Source organism: Cherax quadricarinatus, chromosome 4 (assembly GCF_038502225.1).
Source record: "Cherax quadricarinatus isolate ZL_2023a chromosome 4, ASM3850222v1, whole genome shotgun sequence".
Lineage (NCBI taxonomy): Eukaryota > Metazoa > Arthropoda > Malacostraca > Decapoda > Parastacidae > Cherax > Cherax quadricarinatus.
The window spans coordinates 36793770-36810782 of record NC_091295.1 but is presented as its reverse complement, the minus strand read 5'-3'; the positions used below and the strand labels follow the sequence as shown (position 1 = coordinate 36810782).

Sequence of the window (17013 nt, the reverse complement as noted above, 5' to 3'; positions counted from 1 at the left end):
GTAGTCAGTAAATGTGGGGCTGATAGTGCTGTCCTGGGAGACAGTAATGGTGAAGCTGGAGGTGCTGTCCTGGGAGACAGTAATGGTGAAGCTGGAGGTGCTGTCCTGGGAGACAGTAATGGTGAAGCTGGAGATTTTGTCCAGGTAGTCGGGAATTATACGCAGGGAGGAATACATATAAATGACCTCATAGGGGACAGGAGCCATAGTAGGGAAACAAGTGTAGTCAAAGATAAAACCAATATTGCAAACTAGAAATACCGCAGGAAATAGCAAACAAAAGGACCCCACTAGCAATAGTGAGGATATATTACCAAAAACAACTGGTGGGAGCTCCATTGTTGGTGCTAGGGAGGATAGAAGTAAGACAGGGAAACATGCACCAACAGGGAATACAGTCACAGAAACCCAAGGCAAACGGAAACCAAGCCTGTGCACATACTATGCACTCGGTATCTGCTGGCATGGGAAATCTGGAAAAACAGATGGGACGTGCAACTATGACCACCCTAGAAAATGCCATGCCCATATGACAACAGGAAAATGCAAACTCCCTTCCTGTAAGCTTTTTCACCCTGAACTGTGTACATCTTCAGTACAGGAAAGACTGTGCTATAACTTAAATTGCCAGGCATACCATCTAAAGGGGACAAAAAGATACAAAACATCCAGGCCATGGGAAAACCTGGGTAGCCACAGCCACTCAAGAGGGAGAGGTTTTTCAGTGCCAGGAAGGAAAAAAACTGGCAGGAAATGGCAGAAATCGTACACCAAATCCAGTCATTCCTGGAGTGGAACCACAGTCGATGGCCTCCACTCCAAACCAACAGATACAGATACTAATGCCGGTAAAAAAATCCCCCCCCCAGTACCAACAATACCACCAGTCCGATAACATTCTTCTTTGCAAATATACAGGGTCTAAAGCCAGCAACAAACAACAAAATACCTTTCATCCGTGGACTGCTTGCAGAGGCAAAGGCAATGTTCGCGGCTTTCACTGAGACCCACATAAAGGATCACTTGGACAACGAAATATGGATCCCAGGTTACAACCTATACAGATGTGACAGAGTGAACAGGCAAAAGGTGGGGGGGTTGGCCTGTACATTGCAGAGTCACTTGTTTGCACAGAACTGCTAAATGCCTCAAATGATGTAGTGGAAGTTTTAGCAGTAAAGGTCGAGAACCAAAACCTAGTCATTGTGGTAGTCTACAAGCCTCTGGATGCAACATCCCAGCAATTCCAGGAACAGCTGTTAAAAATTGACCACTGTCTGGAAAATCTTCCAGCTCCTGCACCCAACATCTTGCTCCTGGGGGATTTCAACTTAAGGCACCTAAAATGGAGGAATATAGCAAATAATATTGTTGCAGTAATAACACCAGGAGGCAGCTCTGATGAAAACTCACACTCACGTGAGCTTTTAAATCTCTGCACAAAATTCAATTTAAACCAGCAAATAATAGAGCCTACTAGACTGGAGAATACACTAGACCTCATCTTCATTAGCAATGATGATCTGATAAGAAATGTCACCATATCAAAAACAATATACTCAGATCACAACATAATTGAGGTTCAGTCATGTATGCGCGGAGCCCCAGACCGACATAATGAGATTAGTCACGAGGGAGCATTCACCAAATTCAACTTCAATAACAAAAACATAAAGTGGGACCAAGTAAACCAAGTCCTAACCGATATAAGCTGGGAAGATATACTAAGCAACACAGACCCCAACTTATGCCTAGAACAGATTAACTCGGTGGCACTCGATGTATGCACAAGGCTTATTCCTATAAGAAAAAGGAGGAGTAGATGTAAAATAGAAAGAGAAAGGCGTTCCCTTTACAGGCGACGGAAAAGAACAGAGCGGCTAAAAGAGGTCAATATATCTGAAATGCGTAGGGAGACACTGGTCAGAGAAATAGCAAGCATCGAACTTAAGCTAAAAGAATCCTTTAGGAGTCAGGAATCGCGGGAAGAACTAAAAGCCATAAATGAAATCGAAAGAAACCCAAAGTATTTCTTCTCCTATGCCAAATCAAAATCGAGAACAACGTCCAGTATTGGGCCCCTACTTAAACAAGATGGGTCCTACACAGATGACAGCAAGGAAATGAGTGAGCTACTCAAGTCCCAATATGACTCAGTTTTTAGCAAGCCGCTAACCAGACTGAGAGTCGAAGATTAAAATTAATTTTTTATGAGAGAGCCACAAAATTTGATTAACACAAGCCTATCCGATGTTATCCTGACGCCAAATGACTTCGAACAGGCGATAAATGACATGCCCATGCACTCTGCCCCAGGGCCAGACTCATGGAACTCTGTGTTCATCAAGAACTGCAAGAAGCCCCTATCACGAGCCTTTTCCATCCTATGGAGAGGGAGCATGGACACGGGGGTCGTCCCACAGTTACTAAAAACAACAGACATAGCCCCACTCCACAAAGGGGGCAGTAAAGCAACAGCAAAGAACTACAGACCAATTACACTAACATCCCATATCATAAAAATCTTTGAAAGTGTCTTAAGAAGCAAGATCACCACCCATCTAGAAATCCATCAGTTACACAACCCAGGGCAACTTGGGTTTAGAACAGGTCGCTCCTGTCTGTCTCAACTATTGGATCACTACGACAAGGTCCTAGATGCACTAGAAGACAAAAAGAATGCAGATGTAATATATACAGACTTTGCAAAAGCCTTCAACAAGTGTGACCATGGCGTAATAGCGCACAAAATGCGTGCTAAAGGAATAACAGGAAAAGTCGGTCGATGGATCTATAATTTCCTCACTAACAGAACACAGAGAGTAGTCGTCAACAGAGTAAAGTCCGAGGCAGCTACGGTGAAAAGCTCTGTTCCACAAGGCACAGTACTCGCTCCCATCTTGTTCCTCATCCTCATATCCGACATAGACAAGGATGTCAGCCACAGCACCGTGTCTTCCTTTGCAGATGACACCCGAATCTGCATGACAGTGTCTTCCATTGCAGACACTGCAAAGCTCCAGGCGGACATCAACCAAATCTTTCAGTGGGCTGCAGAAAACAATATGAAGTTCAACGATGAGAAATTTCAATTACTCAGATATGGTAAACATGAGGAAATTAAATCTTCAGAGTACAAAACAAATTCTGGCCACAAAATAGAGCGAAACACCAACGTCAAAGACCTGGGAGTGATCATGTCGGAGGATCTCACCTTCAAGGACCATAACATTGTATCAATCGCATCTGCTAGAAAAATGACAGGATGGATAACGAGAACCTTCAAAACTAGGGAGGCCAAGCCCATGATGACACTCTTCAGGTCACTTGTTCTATCTAGGCTGGAATATTGCTGCACACTAACAGCACCTTTCAAGGCAGGTGAAATTGCCGACCTAAAATTGTACAGAGAACTTTCACAGCGCGCATAACGGAGATAAAACACCTCAATTACTGGGAGCGCTTGAGGTTCCTAAACCTGTATTCCCTGGAACGCAGGAGGAAGAGATACATGATTATATACACCTGGAAAATCCTAGAGGGACTAGTACCGAACTTGCACACGAAAATCACTCACTACGAAAGCAAAAGACTTGGCAGACGATGCACCATCCCCCCAATGAAAAGCAGGGGTGTCACTAGCACGTTAAGAGACCATACAATAAGTGTCAGGGGCCCGAGACTGTTCAACTGCCTCCCAGCACACATAAGGGTGATTACCAACAGACCCCTGGCAGTCTTCAAGCTGGCACTGGACAAGCACCTAAAGTCAGTTCCTTATCAGCCGGGCTGTGGCTCGTACGTTGGTTTGCGTGCAGCCAGCAGCAACAGCCTGGTTGATCAGGCTCTGATCCACCAGGAGGCCTGGTCACAGATTGGGCCGCGGGGGCGTTGACCCCCGGAACTCTCTCCAGGTAAACTCCACTTATGCACTGCTGTCTTGGTTTCAGATTACTGCTAACCAAAACTCCTAAATCTTTTTCGCAATCTGTAATATTAAGATCTACATTATTTAGTTTATATGTGGCATGGTTATTGTCCTGTCCAACATTTAGAACTTTGCATTTGTCTATATTAAACTGCATCTGCCACTTCTCCGACCACTGCATCAGTCTATTCAAATCTTCCTGGAGTGCTCTAATGTCCTCGTCAGAATGAATTCGACGGCCTATTTTGGTGTCATCGGCAAACTTGCCGATGTCGCTCTTTATGCCCTCATCTATGTCGTTTATGTAGATTGTGAACAGCAGGGGGCCCAACACTGACCCCTGTGGAACACCGCTCGTGACGCTTCCCCACTCTGATTTCTCCCCATTTATGCAAAACTCTCTGCTGCCTATTTGTCAACCATGCCTCTATCCAGGAAAAAAATTCTCCTATTCCATGTGCCTTAATTTTCCTCAATAGTCTCTGATGTGGGACCCTGTCAAAAGCCTTACTGAAGTCCATATACACAATATCATATTCATTACCATGATCTACCTCCTCAAATACCTTAGTGAAAAAAGTTAATAAATTCGTAAGGCAGGAACGCCCCTTTGTAAAACCATGCTGAGATTCGTTGATTAATTTATGCTTTTCAAGGTGGCTACGAACTGCCTCGGCAATTATTGATTCCATAAATTTTCCCACTATGGAGGTTAGGCTTATTGGTCTATAGTTCGAAGCTAAGGACCTGTCACCTGCTTTGAAAATAGGTATCACATTTGCCATTTTCCACTTATCTGGCACCATGCCAGTTTGTAGTGATATGTTGAAAAGATTAGCCAAAGGTGTGCTAAGCTCCTCTTTACATTCCTTTAGAACCCTTGCATACAGTTCATCAGGGCCTGGGGATTTGTTAGGTTTTAATTTATCTATTTGCCTAAGGACCATGTCACTTGTGACCCTAATCGTGCACAGTTTATTATCGTCCTGTTCTACATAATTTATCATTACTGGAATATCGCTGGTATCCTCCTATGTAAAAACTGAGAGGAAGTATGTGTTAAAAATTCTACACATTTCCTTATCACTGTCAGTGAGCTGACCCGAGGAACTTTTGAGTGGGCCTATCTTGTCCCTGATCTTACTTCTGTATACCTGAAAGAATCCTTTTGGGTTAGTCTTCGATTCTCTTGCAACTTTAACCTCATAATCTCTTTTTGCTTTTCTAATTCCTTTTTTTATTTCTCTCTTTAACTGAATATATCGATTTCTTAATTGCCCCTCTCCTCTTTTGATTTGCCTATATATGCCTCTCTTTTGACCAATCAGATATTTTAATCTATTGTTCATCCATTTAGGATCATTTTTGTTTGATCTGATTTCCCTATTTGGAACATAATTTGACTGAGCAGCTAGAACTATGCCCTGGAAAGCATCATATCGGCAACCATCACCATCATATCGGCAACCATGACCCTTAGTCAGGTCATTCCAGTTCAGCCCACCTAAGTAATTTTTCAGTCCTATGAAATCAGCCAAGCGAAAGTCAGGGACGGAGACTTGATTGCCATTATTAGGGGAATTCCATGATATATTAAAACTGAGTGATTTGTGATCACTTTCCCCAAGCTCATCATTAACCTCAAGATTATTAATTAGTGTTTCCCTACTGGCAAGAACCAAGTCAAGGAGGTTATTTCCTCTAGTTGGCTCTGTCACAAACTGTTTTAAAAAACAATCCTGGATCGTATCAAGAAAGTCACCTGACTCTAAATTTCCTGTCAAATTGCTCCAGTCAATCTGTCTATAGTTGAAATCTCCCATTACCACAACATTTTCGTATGTAGATGCCTTACGAATTTCGTCCCATAGAAGTTTACTGCACTCCCTTTCAAGATTTGGGGCCCTGTAAATCACACCCAAAATTAGTTTTTCTCGGCCCTCGAGAAGCTGTAACCAAACAGATTCAGTGGCTGACGCTTCTACTTTTATATCTTGTCTAACACAACAATTTAAATTGTCTCTGACATACATCGCTACTCCACCACCCTTCCTGTTGACCCTGTCAGTGTGGAGTAATTTATAGCCTTGTATGTGACATTCAGAGGGCATCTCTCTATCTTTCAGATTGAGCCAGGTCTCTGTTATAGCAATAATATCTATGTTTCCTGCACTTGCAATTAATCTTAGCTCATCTATCTTATTTCTTACACTCCTGCTATTAGTATAGTAAACCTTAAGGGAGCTAGTCCCTTGCTGACCTCTGCTGTCCCCCTTTGTTTGCTGACCTGATCTATTGTCTTTATTTATAACTTCATGCTGAATGCCTTTTATACCATGCAGCAGAGTCTGCTTGCTCACTGCCCTGAACAACATGACCAGGGACCCAAGAGAAAACAATATCTTTGTTTATGCTGGAAATGCGGTGTAACCAAAGTTGTATACAAAGAACTAGGGGATGAGGTGAATCAAATTTTTGAATAGTTTGCAAAGCACTAAGGAGTCTGAAACTACTACAAATGTCGAGGTAGGCATAGATGCAATACAGATAACTGCAATGAGAATTGCATATAATTCAGCTGTAAAAATGTTAGCCGAGTCTAATAAATACCCTCACACTACGCTGTCCGGGAACACCCAAAAATGCGAAGAAACATGAAAGAGTTTACAGTGAAGTTCAGCGGAGTTTTGGACTGAGCTGTGAGACTGACGCACATGTTCTGGCAGGTCGTGTTTGTTTGGTCGAATGCCGAGCAAACGGTCAACTATCGAGTGATTTTTTTTACCGAACAAAGAGTTCGAGTACTGAATTGTTCGAGTACGGAGCTGTTCGAGTACCGAGGTTCCACTGTATTACTAAGAAGTCTTATACTGTTTCGTTAATGATAGGCATCAACATGAAATTAAGCTGGGTTTTCACCATAATGTACTAATGTTCGAGTCAAGTTCACACCACAGCACTCACCCTAACACAGAGCACGTAGGGATGGGAGGGACGGTAGGCGAAAAGCCTTGGGGCCCACACCAGCAGAATGGACACAGCAAGGGCAACCATCAGTACCGTTAAACGAGTAATCAGGGGCGGTGCGGTCTCAATGTATACCAGCGCATCACACCAGGGGTCATACACGCATTTCCATGCCGGCAAGCGACGCATCTGAAAAGCACACACCACACATGTTATAGTAAGTTTCCTTTCTGTAAAAGGAAAAAGTTATTTGAACTGTATAAATCGGCAACTTGTGAGGCTGGAACTGCAAATAAACATAATGACGGTTTTCTCTGCATCAGCATATTTGAAGTTACATAATCAAGGAAGGGCAACACACAGTCAGTAAGAGACTTGGTATTTATTAAAACAGAGGAAAAAAAATCAACATAACTGTCTAAATCCACTATTACCTTACCTCTGATAAGTTTCAAGAGTCTTTCTACTCCCGGAGCCCAGCCATGGGCCAGCCTCGTCTGGTGCTAGCCTGGTCAACCAGGCTGTTGCTGTTGGAGGTCCACTGCCCCACATGTCCATCACAGTCTGGTTGATCTGGCACCTGGTGAATATATTTGTCCAATTTTCTCTTGAAGACTTCTACACTTGTTCCGGCAGTGTTTCCTTATTGTGTCCACTGCACCCTTACTTTTCACTGGGTTTATTTTGCATTTCCCCACCATATCTCTCGCTCCAGTATTTTGTTATGGCAGTGTGCAGATTTGGGACCAGGCCTTCGAGTACTTTCCTGGTATATATTATCATGCATCTCTCCAGCGAGTAAATAATTAAGATTTTAAGGGGTTCCCAGTAATTTAAATACTTTATTGGCTTTTTGCAGGCCGTAAACGATCTCTGTATTTGTTCCAACTCTGATATTTCTCCAGCCCTGAATTGGCCGTCAACACTGAACAATACTCCAAATGAGGGAGCACTAGTGATTTGAAAAGTGTCACCACTAGCATTATTTCCCTTGTTTTGAAAGTTACCATTCCCCACCCTGTCATCCTCTTGGCCGTTGTGACCTTTGTCTTAATGGACCAGGCCATGGGGGCATTGATCCCCAGAATACCCTCGAGGTAGACTCCAGGTATGTATGCTGGGAGGCAGTTGAACAGTCTTGGGCTCCTGACACTGATTGCGTTGTCTCTTAGTGTACTCGTGGCGCCCCTGCTTTTCATTGGGGGGATGTTGCATATCCTGCCGAGTCTTTTGCTTGCGTGGGGAGTGATTTTCGTGTGCAGATTTTAGACTAGTCCCTCTAGGGTTTTCCAAATATATATCATCATGTATCTTTCTCGCCTGTGTTCCAGGAAATACAAATCAAGGGACTTTAACCGTTCCCAGTAATTTAGGTGCTTTATCGCACTTATACATGCCGTGAAAGTTCTCTGTATATTCTCCAGGTTTGCAATTTTGTCTGTCTTGAAAGAAGCCGTTAGTGTACAGCAATAATCCAGCCTAGAGAGAACAAGTGATTTGAAAAGAATCATGGGTTTGGCATCCCTAGTTTTGAAGGTTCCCATTATCCATCCTATCATTTTCCTAGCAGATGTGGTAGAAAATTGTTGTGATCTTTGAAAGTGAGATCCTCTGACTTTATCATTCCCAGGTATTTCACATTAGTTTTTCGCTCTATTGTGTAGTTGGAATTTGTTTTATACTCCGATACAGTTTTCATTTCCTCGAGTTTTCCATAGCGGAGTAATTGAAATTTGTGTACATTGACCTTCATATTGTTTTCTGCGGCCCATTTAAAGATTTGATTTATGTCCGCTTGGAGACTTGCAGTGTCTTTGATGGATGATAATGTCATATGATTTGAAATGTCAAATGGTCGCAGTAGGTTTGACTTACCATCTGTCATAGGGTGGATGTAAACTACCATGGGATGGGTATGACCTACCATAGGATGGGTGTGACCTACAATGGGATGGGTGTGACCTACCATGGGATGGGTGTGATCTACCATGGGATGAATGTGACCTACCATGGGATGGGTGTGACCTACCATGGGATGGGTGTGACCTACCATGAGATGGGTGTGACTTACTATGGGATGAGTGTGACCTACCATGGGGTGGGTGAGGGATGGCACCATGCACCACTCGTCGATCTTGACTGAGACGCGACACATATAGGGAGACCTGAACTTATCAACAAGCCAGGAGCGTGACCACACCTCCATGCCTTCTTGCAAAACACTCACCGCCCACAACCGACACACCCACACCAACACCGACGTCCGCTTCTGCAAGAAACGTATCACGTGAGGAATTAGTTTAATAGTCTACAAAATTCATAATTTCAGTCCCTAGGTAATGAAAAATAATGAACATTTGGGAGCAGCTATAAGTTCATAACAATTGGATTTTTGAGGGGTGCGTTTTAACTTGCTTTATCGGTGAATTTGGCTTCACTAGAAAGGCTGTAAAATAATGTAAACTGTAGGGATTTGCCAGTACTTCCGGCCCGGGTCTTCTGTAAACTGTAGGTGAAGATAGTATTAAGGTTGTATGATAGTCCAGTAGAGAGAATACTTTGTGTTCAGTGTTGTTATGGAGATGATAAAGTGATAATGGTAGTATAGCTGCACAAAAAAATAAGATTTACTTAAGCAACACCTAGATCGGAAACGTGGAATTCCTTATTTATAAAGAAGTGTAAAATAACAGTAACACGAGTACTCGGTGTACTTTGCAGAAAGACCTTAGATTTAGGTGAAATCCCAGAGGCCTGAATGATGCAGACATAGCTCCTTTGTAGAGCACTAGCCACAAATTACAACAGCCAGGAAAAGGACAGGGTGAATAATGAAAGCTTTCAAAACAAGGGAAATAGTGCCAGTGGTGCCACACTCGCTAAAAACAACAAACATAGCCCTATCTACAAAGGTGGCAGTTAAGCAATTGCAAAAAAACTATAGACCGATAGCACTAACATGTCATATCATAAAAATCTTAGAAAGGGTTCTAAGAAGCAAGATCGCCTACCACCTAGATATCCATCAGTTACACAACCCAGGGCAACACGGGTTTAGAGCAGGTCGCTCCTGCCTGTCCCAGCTACTGGACCACTATGACAAAGTCCTGGACGCTAGAGGATAAACAAAATGCAGATATAGTATACAGAGACTTCGCAAAAGCCTTCGACAAGTGCGACCACGGTGTAATAGCGCACAAAATGCGGGATAAAGGAATAACAGGAAAAGTTGGTAGATGGATCTATAACTTGTTAACAAATAGAACACAAAGAGTAATAGTAAACAGAGTAAAGTCTGAGGCAGCTAAGATGAAAAGCTCTATTCCGCAAGGCACAGTACTTGCTCTCATCCTATTCCTTATCCTCATATCTGACATAGACAGAGATGACAGAGGTAAGCAATAGCTCCGTGTTTTCCTTTCCAGACGACACACGAATTGCCATGAGGGTGTCCTCCATCGAAGACACCGCAAGACTCCAAGCGGACATCAACCAAATCTTCATAAGGGCCACTCAAAACAATATAAAGTTCAATGAAGAGAAATCTCAGCTATTCAGATATGGAACACTTGAGAAAATTAAAACTGTATCAGGGTATACAACAAATTCTAACCATACAATAGAGCGAAAAAGTACTGTGAAGGACCTGGGAGTGATAATGTCAGAGGATCTCACCTTCAAAGACCACAACAATGTATCTACCGCATCTGCTAGAAAAATTATAGGATGGATAATGAGAACCTTCAAAACTAGGGATGCTTGTTCTCTCTAGGCTGGAATACTGCTGTACACTAACTGCCCCCTGCAAAGCAGACGAAATCGCTGACTTGGAGAGTGTATAAAGAACTTTCACGGCACACATAAGTACGATAAAGCACCTAAATTACTGGGAACGGTTGAAGTACCTTGATTTGTATTCCCTGGAATGCAGGCGAGTAAGATACATGATAATATACACTTGGAAAATGCTAGAGGGATTGGTAGCAAACATGCACACGAAAATCACTCCGTATAAAAGCAAAAGATTCGGCAGGAGATGCAACATTCTCCCACTGAAAAGCAAGGGCGCCACGAGTACACTGAGAGACAACACAGTAAGTGTCAGGTGCAAGCAGACAAGCAGCGTATTAAAAACACTAAAGCCTTCTGGAACTTTATCAAAAAAATCAGAGGCACAACTCCCACCAACAAATTCAAACACATCACCCACAACAACACACACATCTCAGACCCGCAGGCTGCTACCAATATCTTCAAACACATCTGGGAGAACATCTTCCACGCTCATCCACCTCACCCTAACGTTATTCAACACATTCAGAACATAGAACACTGGAACACTGCACACACACAAGAAACAACACCAGACAGCCACATACATCTAGACTCTCTTACCTCCTCCCAAGAACTCGACACTCCTTTCACCAACACAGACATTAAAACTCTCCTCAGACACCTTCCTCCCAAGGCTCCTGGTGCTTCTGGCCTAAACCATATTATCCTGAAACACCTTCCTGACTCTATCATTACTCCTCTGCAACTTCCTAGACGGCCGTACCATGAGAATCAAATTCCAAGGCTGTTACTCTGACTACTTCACACTAAAAGCCGGAGTACCCCAGGGATCTGTCCTCTCCCCTACCCTCTACATTTTATACACTAACGACATTCCAACACCTGTATACCACAACTCCATCACACTAGCCTATGCAGACGACATTACACAACTTATCACTCATGCCAATATAGATACACTCACACACAAAACACAAAATGAGGTCGACAGGATAGCCATCTGGGAACAAAAATGGAGGATCAAAACCAATGCAGCTAAATCCAGCATTACATATTTTAACTACAGGAAACGTGATCATCCATTACCTGTCGAGCTCAGAACAGCTGACACCCGCACTTATATCCCCATCACACAATCTGTCACTGTCCTTGGCGTTAATCTTGACTACCTTCTTCGTTTACACGGACACATTCACTCAAGGCATGCAATAACTAGTAAGGCCCTTGCGGGCCTCTACAAGCTGAAACATGCCTCTCAACGCACCAAACTACACCTCTATAAATCCCTAATACGTCCTCTAATAACTTACTCTCCTCTAGCCCTTTCTCTTGCAGCAAAAACAAACTTACTTAAACTGCAGCGTGTCCAGAACAAGGCGCTGCGCTGGGTGCTTGATGTCAGGTGGGAAGACTTCGCCACAAGCGAGTCTCTCCATGCGCAATTAGACATCCCTGTGCTGAATCTGTACTGGAAGACGCTCAGTGACAGACAGATAGACAAACTTGAGACACGACATGACTACTGGACCACTCTCCTTGATGAAGACATTCGCAGACCCACAAACCAACACAACCTTTTCTGCTCCTTGCATGATCCTGCTCCAAACCCTATTTACAAATAACCGTGGATTCACTGACAGGTACCTTCTATGACAGGTACCATTCTCTGACCCACGTTCGCCTTAGCTTTTGGGTTAAGACATGGCCCAGTTCTACACTCCTCTCTAGCCCTAAATGTCGCATGTCCCTTCCTCCTCGCTCACCCCACTGGAGTCCTAACAGAAGAGCCTGAATTTCTCTTCTCAATATCTGTCCCACGATCGCCTTCGCTGCTGGGTTAAGCCCTGGCTCTATTTCTACGACTAAGAACACTCCTCTCCAGCACTATTCTTCGTCTGTCCCGTCTTCCCCGCTCATCCCATTTGGGATCTTACCTGAACTTTCGTTCGTTCGTTAGACCCCTGGCTGTCTTCAAGAAGGCGCTGGATAGGCACCTAAAGTCAGTACTTGACCAGCTGGGCTGTGGCTCGTACGTTAGTTTGCGTGTGGCTAGCAGTAACAGCCTGGCTGATCAGACCCTGATCCACCACGAGTCCTGGTCTCAGACCGGGCCGCAGGGGCGTTGACCCCCAAAACCCTTTCCAGGTATAATCAAATAGCTTATGCTCTTTCGCTTAGAGTGTTCGTTGTTGAAGGTTCCATTCAGGGCAAGAAATATATCAGGGCTGGAACAGACAAAAATCATTTACAGCCCTCATAGAACCAATTAAGTATATAAATCACTGGGAATGCCTGAAAGTCCAAACTATGTGCTGACTGGAGTGGAGGTGAAAGAGATACATGATAATATGTTTGTGGAAATTACTTGAGAACTTAGTCCCGAATCTGTATTCTGCCATAACACATTGGAGTGAGAGATATTGGTTAATTTTTTTTTAATAAACCCAGCAACAAGCAGGGTCACCGTAGGCACAATAAGAAAACCTTGTAATAGCATTCATGTGCCCAAACTAATGTCTTACAAGAACCTATCAGGAACACTGCCGAAGCAAGTGTAGAAGTCTTCAAGAGAAAACTCGACAAGTACCTCCCCTAAGTGATAAATCAGTCAGGCTATGATGGATATACGTGCCAGCGAGCCACCAGCAGCAACATCCTGGTTGATCATGCAAGCACCAGACAAGCCTGGCCCAGGGCCAAGCTGCAAATTATTATTACAATCAAAACTTAGCGCTGCTACGTAAGTAAAAACAAACTTGAAACCCATCAAATGTAAAGATTATTATTACTATTATTATTACGATTAATAGTGGACTTAACAAATTTAGACATTATGAAAATGAAGTTTTATACATAAACATCAACAGACAGGACTTGACTTAAGAAATCGTAATGACACGATTGCAAATAAACCATACCCCCGGCCGGGATTGAACCCGCGGTCATAGAGTCTCAAAACTCCAGCCCGTCGCGTTAGCCACTAGACCAGATAGCCACAATAAGATTCATCCAACTAGGTATATTTCTACACCATAGGAAGGTCAGCACAGGCACCTCTGTGACCACAAATGCAAGTTTTTACAGACGAATCTCCAGCTAGCGTGGCCGTGACGAACTCTAGCTCAAGTCCCTTCACTGCCGTCAACATGACTTAAGAAATCGTAATGACACGATTGCAAACAAGCAGGATGGTTTGATCAACAGACAGAGTTTCACTCTGATGCTGTCTTGTCACTCAGTTTAAAATTAAATTACCTTAGACATAAGTTGTTTTGAGACCTGTTGAAAGTGATGACGAACTGGATTATGTTTCAGTTTTGATAGTGGTTGAGACGACGTCTTATTACTACTGAGAATATGTTTTTGTTTAGTCTTTCAGCATTTTAAACAAAGCCCTGTGTGTTTCGAATGAACTTTTTCCTTTCTATAACACATTAATCAATATTATTTTTCCACTGCATGATGACATGAATCTTTCTAGCATATCAAGCATTTGAAAGCCCTTCACTAACACTTACAATACAGAACGCAGTGTGGATAATACTAAGACTTGAGGGAACACTAGGACTGTCCACTAATCTTATCTCGGGGTACGTTATCGCAACCTTAAATTAATTTGTTTAATTTACATCTGTAGAGCATGTCTGTAAAGTTCGCTTAAACCAGTCAACGAAAACATCATTTAAATGAACATGATATATATAATCAAACAGAGGGAGACACGAGAGCAACACAATCTTCAGCTAGTGTAACAACACCCATAACTTATCTCTGGCTGTTGCGCGCTTGCAACTCAACACAACACAACAGTTTCATATCTGTTGATTAAGAAATATTATCCTACCTGAGCCAACTTATGTAAAAGTCCAGCCCTACCTAAGGTGTACCTTATTTCCCTAGGTTGTGACTTAAAAACAATCGACTAGCCCCCAGATAAGATAAGATACCTATATTCTGGTAAGTGAGCATAGTTAACAGATGTAAATCAATGTGACAATATATCTCGCCCAGCCCGAGAATCAAACCTGAGCTGATTACCTGATTAGATGATCATCTGAAATACCCGGGTTTCGCTTTAGATTTATTTACCTTAAACATATCACAATCATTATATAACTAAAAATATTACATTTATTTATCTGAAGACATGTATAAAGTATACAGTCTATCCTTAAATATAGCATAAAAACTTTCTTTAGTGTCACATTAATTCACTTTATTTATTTATTTATTTATTTATTTAGAAATTTAAGCATACATACAGAGGTACAAAAAAAAAAATACAGGTAAGAGCAGCATGCCAAAGCCACTTATATGCATAGCATTACGGGCTGGCTTAAAATTAACTTAAGATTAACTAAGCAATGATGAAATCAGTGATAAGACATTATTGTAAACAGATAACTATAAAGCACAAATGAGTATTACAAAGACAGGTCATATGGTTGCATGCATTGCTGTTCATTGAGTAGAATGGAGTATTCTGTTTGGTAGTGTATTTAAAAAAAAACAACAAAGTTAGATTGGGTCCTAGGTTTAACATTTATGTGATATAATTGTGAGTAACATTTTGGATATACAATTTATAAGGTTCAGTTATTCAGTATTTATTTGGTTTTGAGTGAGTAAGTGAACTTTGAGAAGAGACTTGAATTTGTAAACAGGTAGTGTTTCTTTTATATTTACAGGTAATGAATTCCAGATTTTAGGGCCTTTTATGTGCATTGAGTTTTTGCATAGCGTGAGATGGACACGAGGAACATCAAAGAGTGATCTGTGCCTTGTGTTATGGTCATGTGTTCTGTTGAGGTTGGCAAGGAGATGTTTGAGGGGAGGGTTAATATCAGAGTTAAGTGTTCTATGTATGTAATAGGTGCAATAATAAGTATGGATGTTTTGTATGGTGAGTAGGTTGAGTGTTTTGAATATTGGTGGAGTGTGTTGCCTGTAGTGAGAATTTGTTATCATTCTAACTGCAGCCTTTTGTTGGGTAATTAGTGGTCTGAGATGGTTAATTGTTGTTGAGCCCCATGCACAAATTCCATAGGTGAGATAGGGGTAAATAAGAGAGTGATAAAGGGCCAGGAGGGCTGACTGTGGAACATAGTACCGTATCTTCGATAGTATGCCTACAGTCTTGGAAATTTTCTTAGAAATTTGTTGTACATGTGTATGAAATTTGAGTCTATTATCGAGGTGGATTCCTAAGAATTTTCCCTCTGTTAGCTTTGTGATAGGTGATCCGTTTATCGTTATGTTAAGAGGTACATCTGTAGCTCTGTTACCAAACTGAATGAAGTAGGTTTTGTCAGTGTTTAGTGTAAGTTTGTTAGTCCTCATCCAGGTAGATATTTTCTGTAATTCGGTGTTTACAGTATTGGCTAGCGTGACTGGGCTCGGGTGAGAGAAGACGTATGTAGTGTCATCTGCAAAAAGTGTGGGTTTGAGTAATTGCGAAGCATTTGGTAGGTCATTTATGTATAGGAGAAAGAGAAGAGGGCCAAGGACACTTCCCTGTGGGACACCAACTGTAATTGGTTGTGCGGAAGAGCTTGCCCCATTTGCGTACACATATTGGCTTCTGTTGCTGAGGTAAGACTTGAGGTAGTTGAGGGAGTGCCCTCTAATACCATAGTGTGACAATTAATAATTACTATTAGAAGACTCATTGTGCAGTGAGACATCTTTTTTAGATTGTGGGGAGCGCTAAACCTGTAGGGATTATGCAGCGCCTGTGGGGGGTGGAAGGCATTCAAGCTCAATTCGGGGAACTGGAGCACATATCCAATTCCATAAATCAAGAGCCCCTCACCAGCATCAAGGAACCTCCCTTGAGGGGATCATTTCTTAGAGATGTCTTACTTATTAGTTATAATGGCATAAGCAAGAAAACCAGGGACGTTGTTGAAGGCAGATTGTACTCCGATTATTAACTTAGTGGGATTAATAACCTAGGATAACCCAACAAAATCTTGTGGCTTATTTCCATTGAGGTTTCCTGGTCCTCTTTCCCAAAATGTGACCCACAACAAACGGCTGATGCCCAGGTACTTACCGACGGGTGAACAGGGAAAACAGGTGTAAGGAAACATCCCCCAAGTTTTCACTAATCCTGGTTTCGAACCCGGGTCCTTCAGTTGAGACGGAGATGCAGTGTACCACTTGGGGTCTTTTGGTGCTCTATATCAGGATACGGTCCACAACAGTATTATTATTATTATTATAATCAAAGGGGAAGCGCTAAACCCGTAGGATTATACAGCGCCCGGGGGGGGGGGGGATGTGGAAGGCATTCAGGCTTAATTCGGGGAACTGGAGCACAG

At 42.4% G+C, this 17013-nt stretch overlaps 1 protein-coding gene across 2 annotated transcripts in view; it reads right to left on the bottom strand.

The window, feature by feature from the left end:
* LOC128684560 (uncharacterized) overlaps positions 1-14277 on the bottom strand; it is a 37450-nt gene extending 23173 nt beyond the window's left edge. Inside the window, exons 1-3 of one of the 2 annotated variants that reach the window (XM_053770820.2) lie at positions 13946-14277; positions 8988-9164; positions 6893-7084 (exon numbers count right to left, since the gene is read on the bottom strand). In XM_053770820.2, coding sequence (XP_053626795.2) covers positions 6893-7084; positions 8988-9164; positions 13946-13954 — 378 coding nt within the window. In that variant the 5' untranslated portion in view covers positions 13955-14277. The remainder of the gene's footprint in view (positions 1-6892; positions 7085-8987; positions 9165-13945) is intronic. The other variant, XM_053770819.2, reaches the window with a different exon arrangement.
* Positions 14278-17013: the final 2736 nt, after the last annotated feature.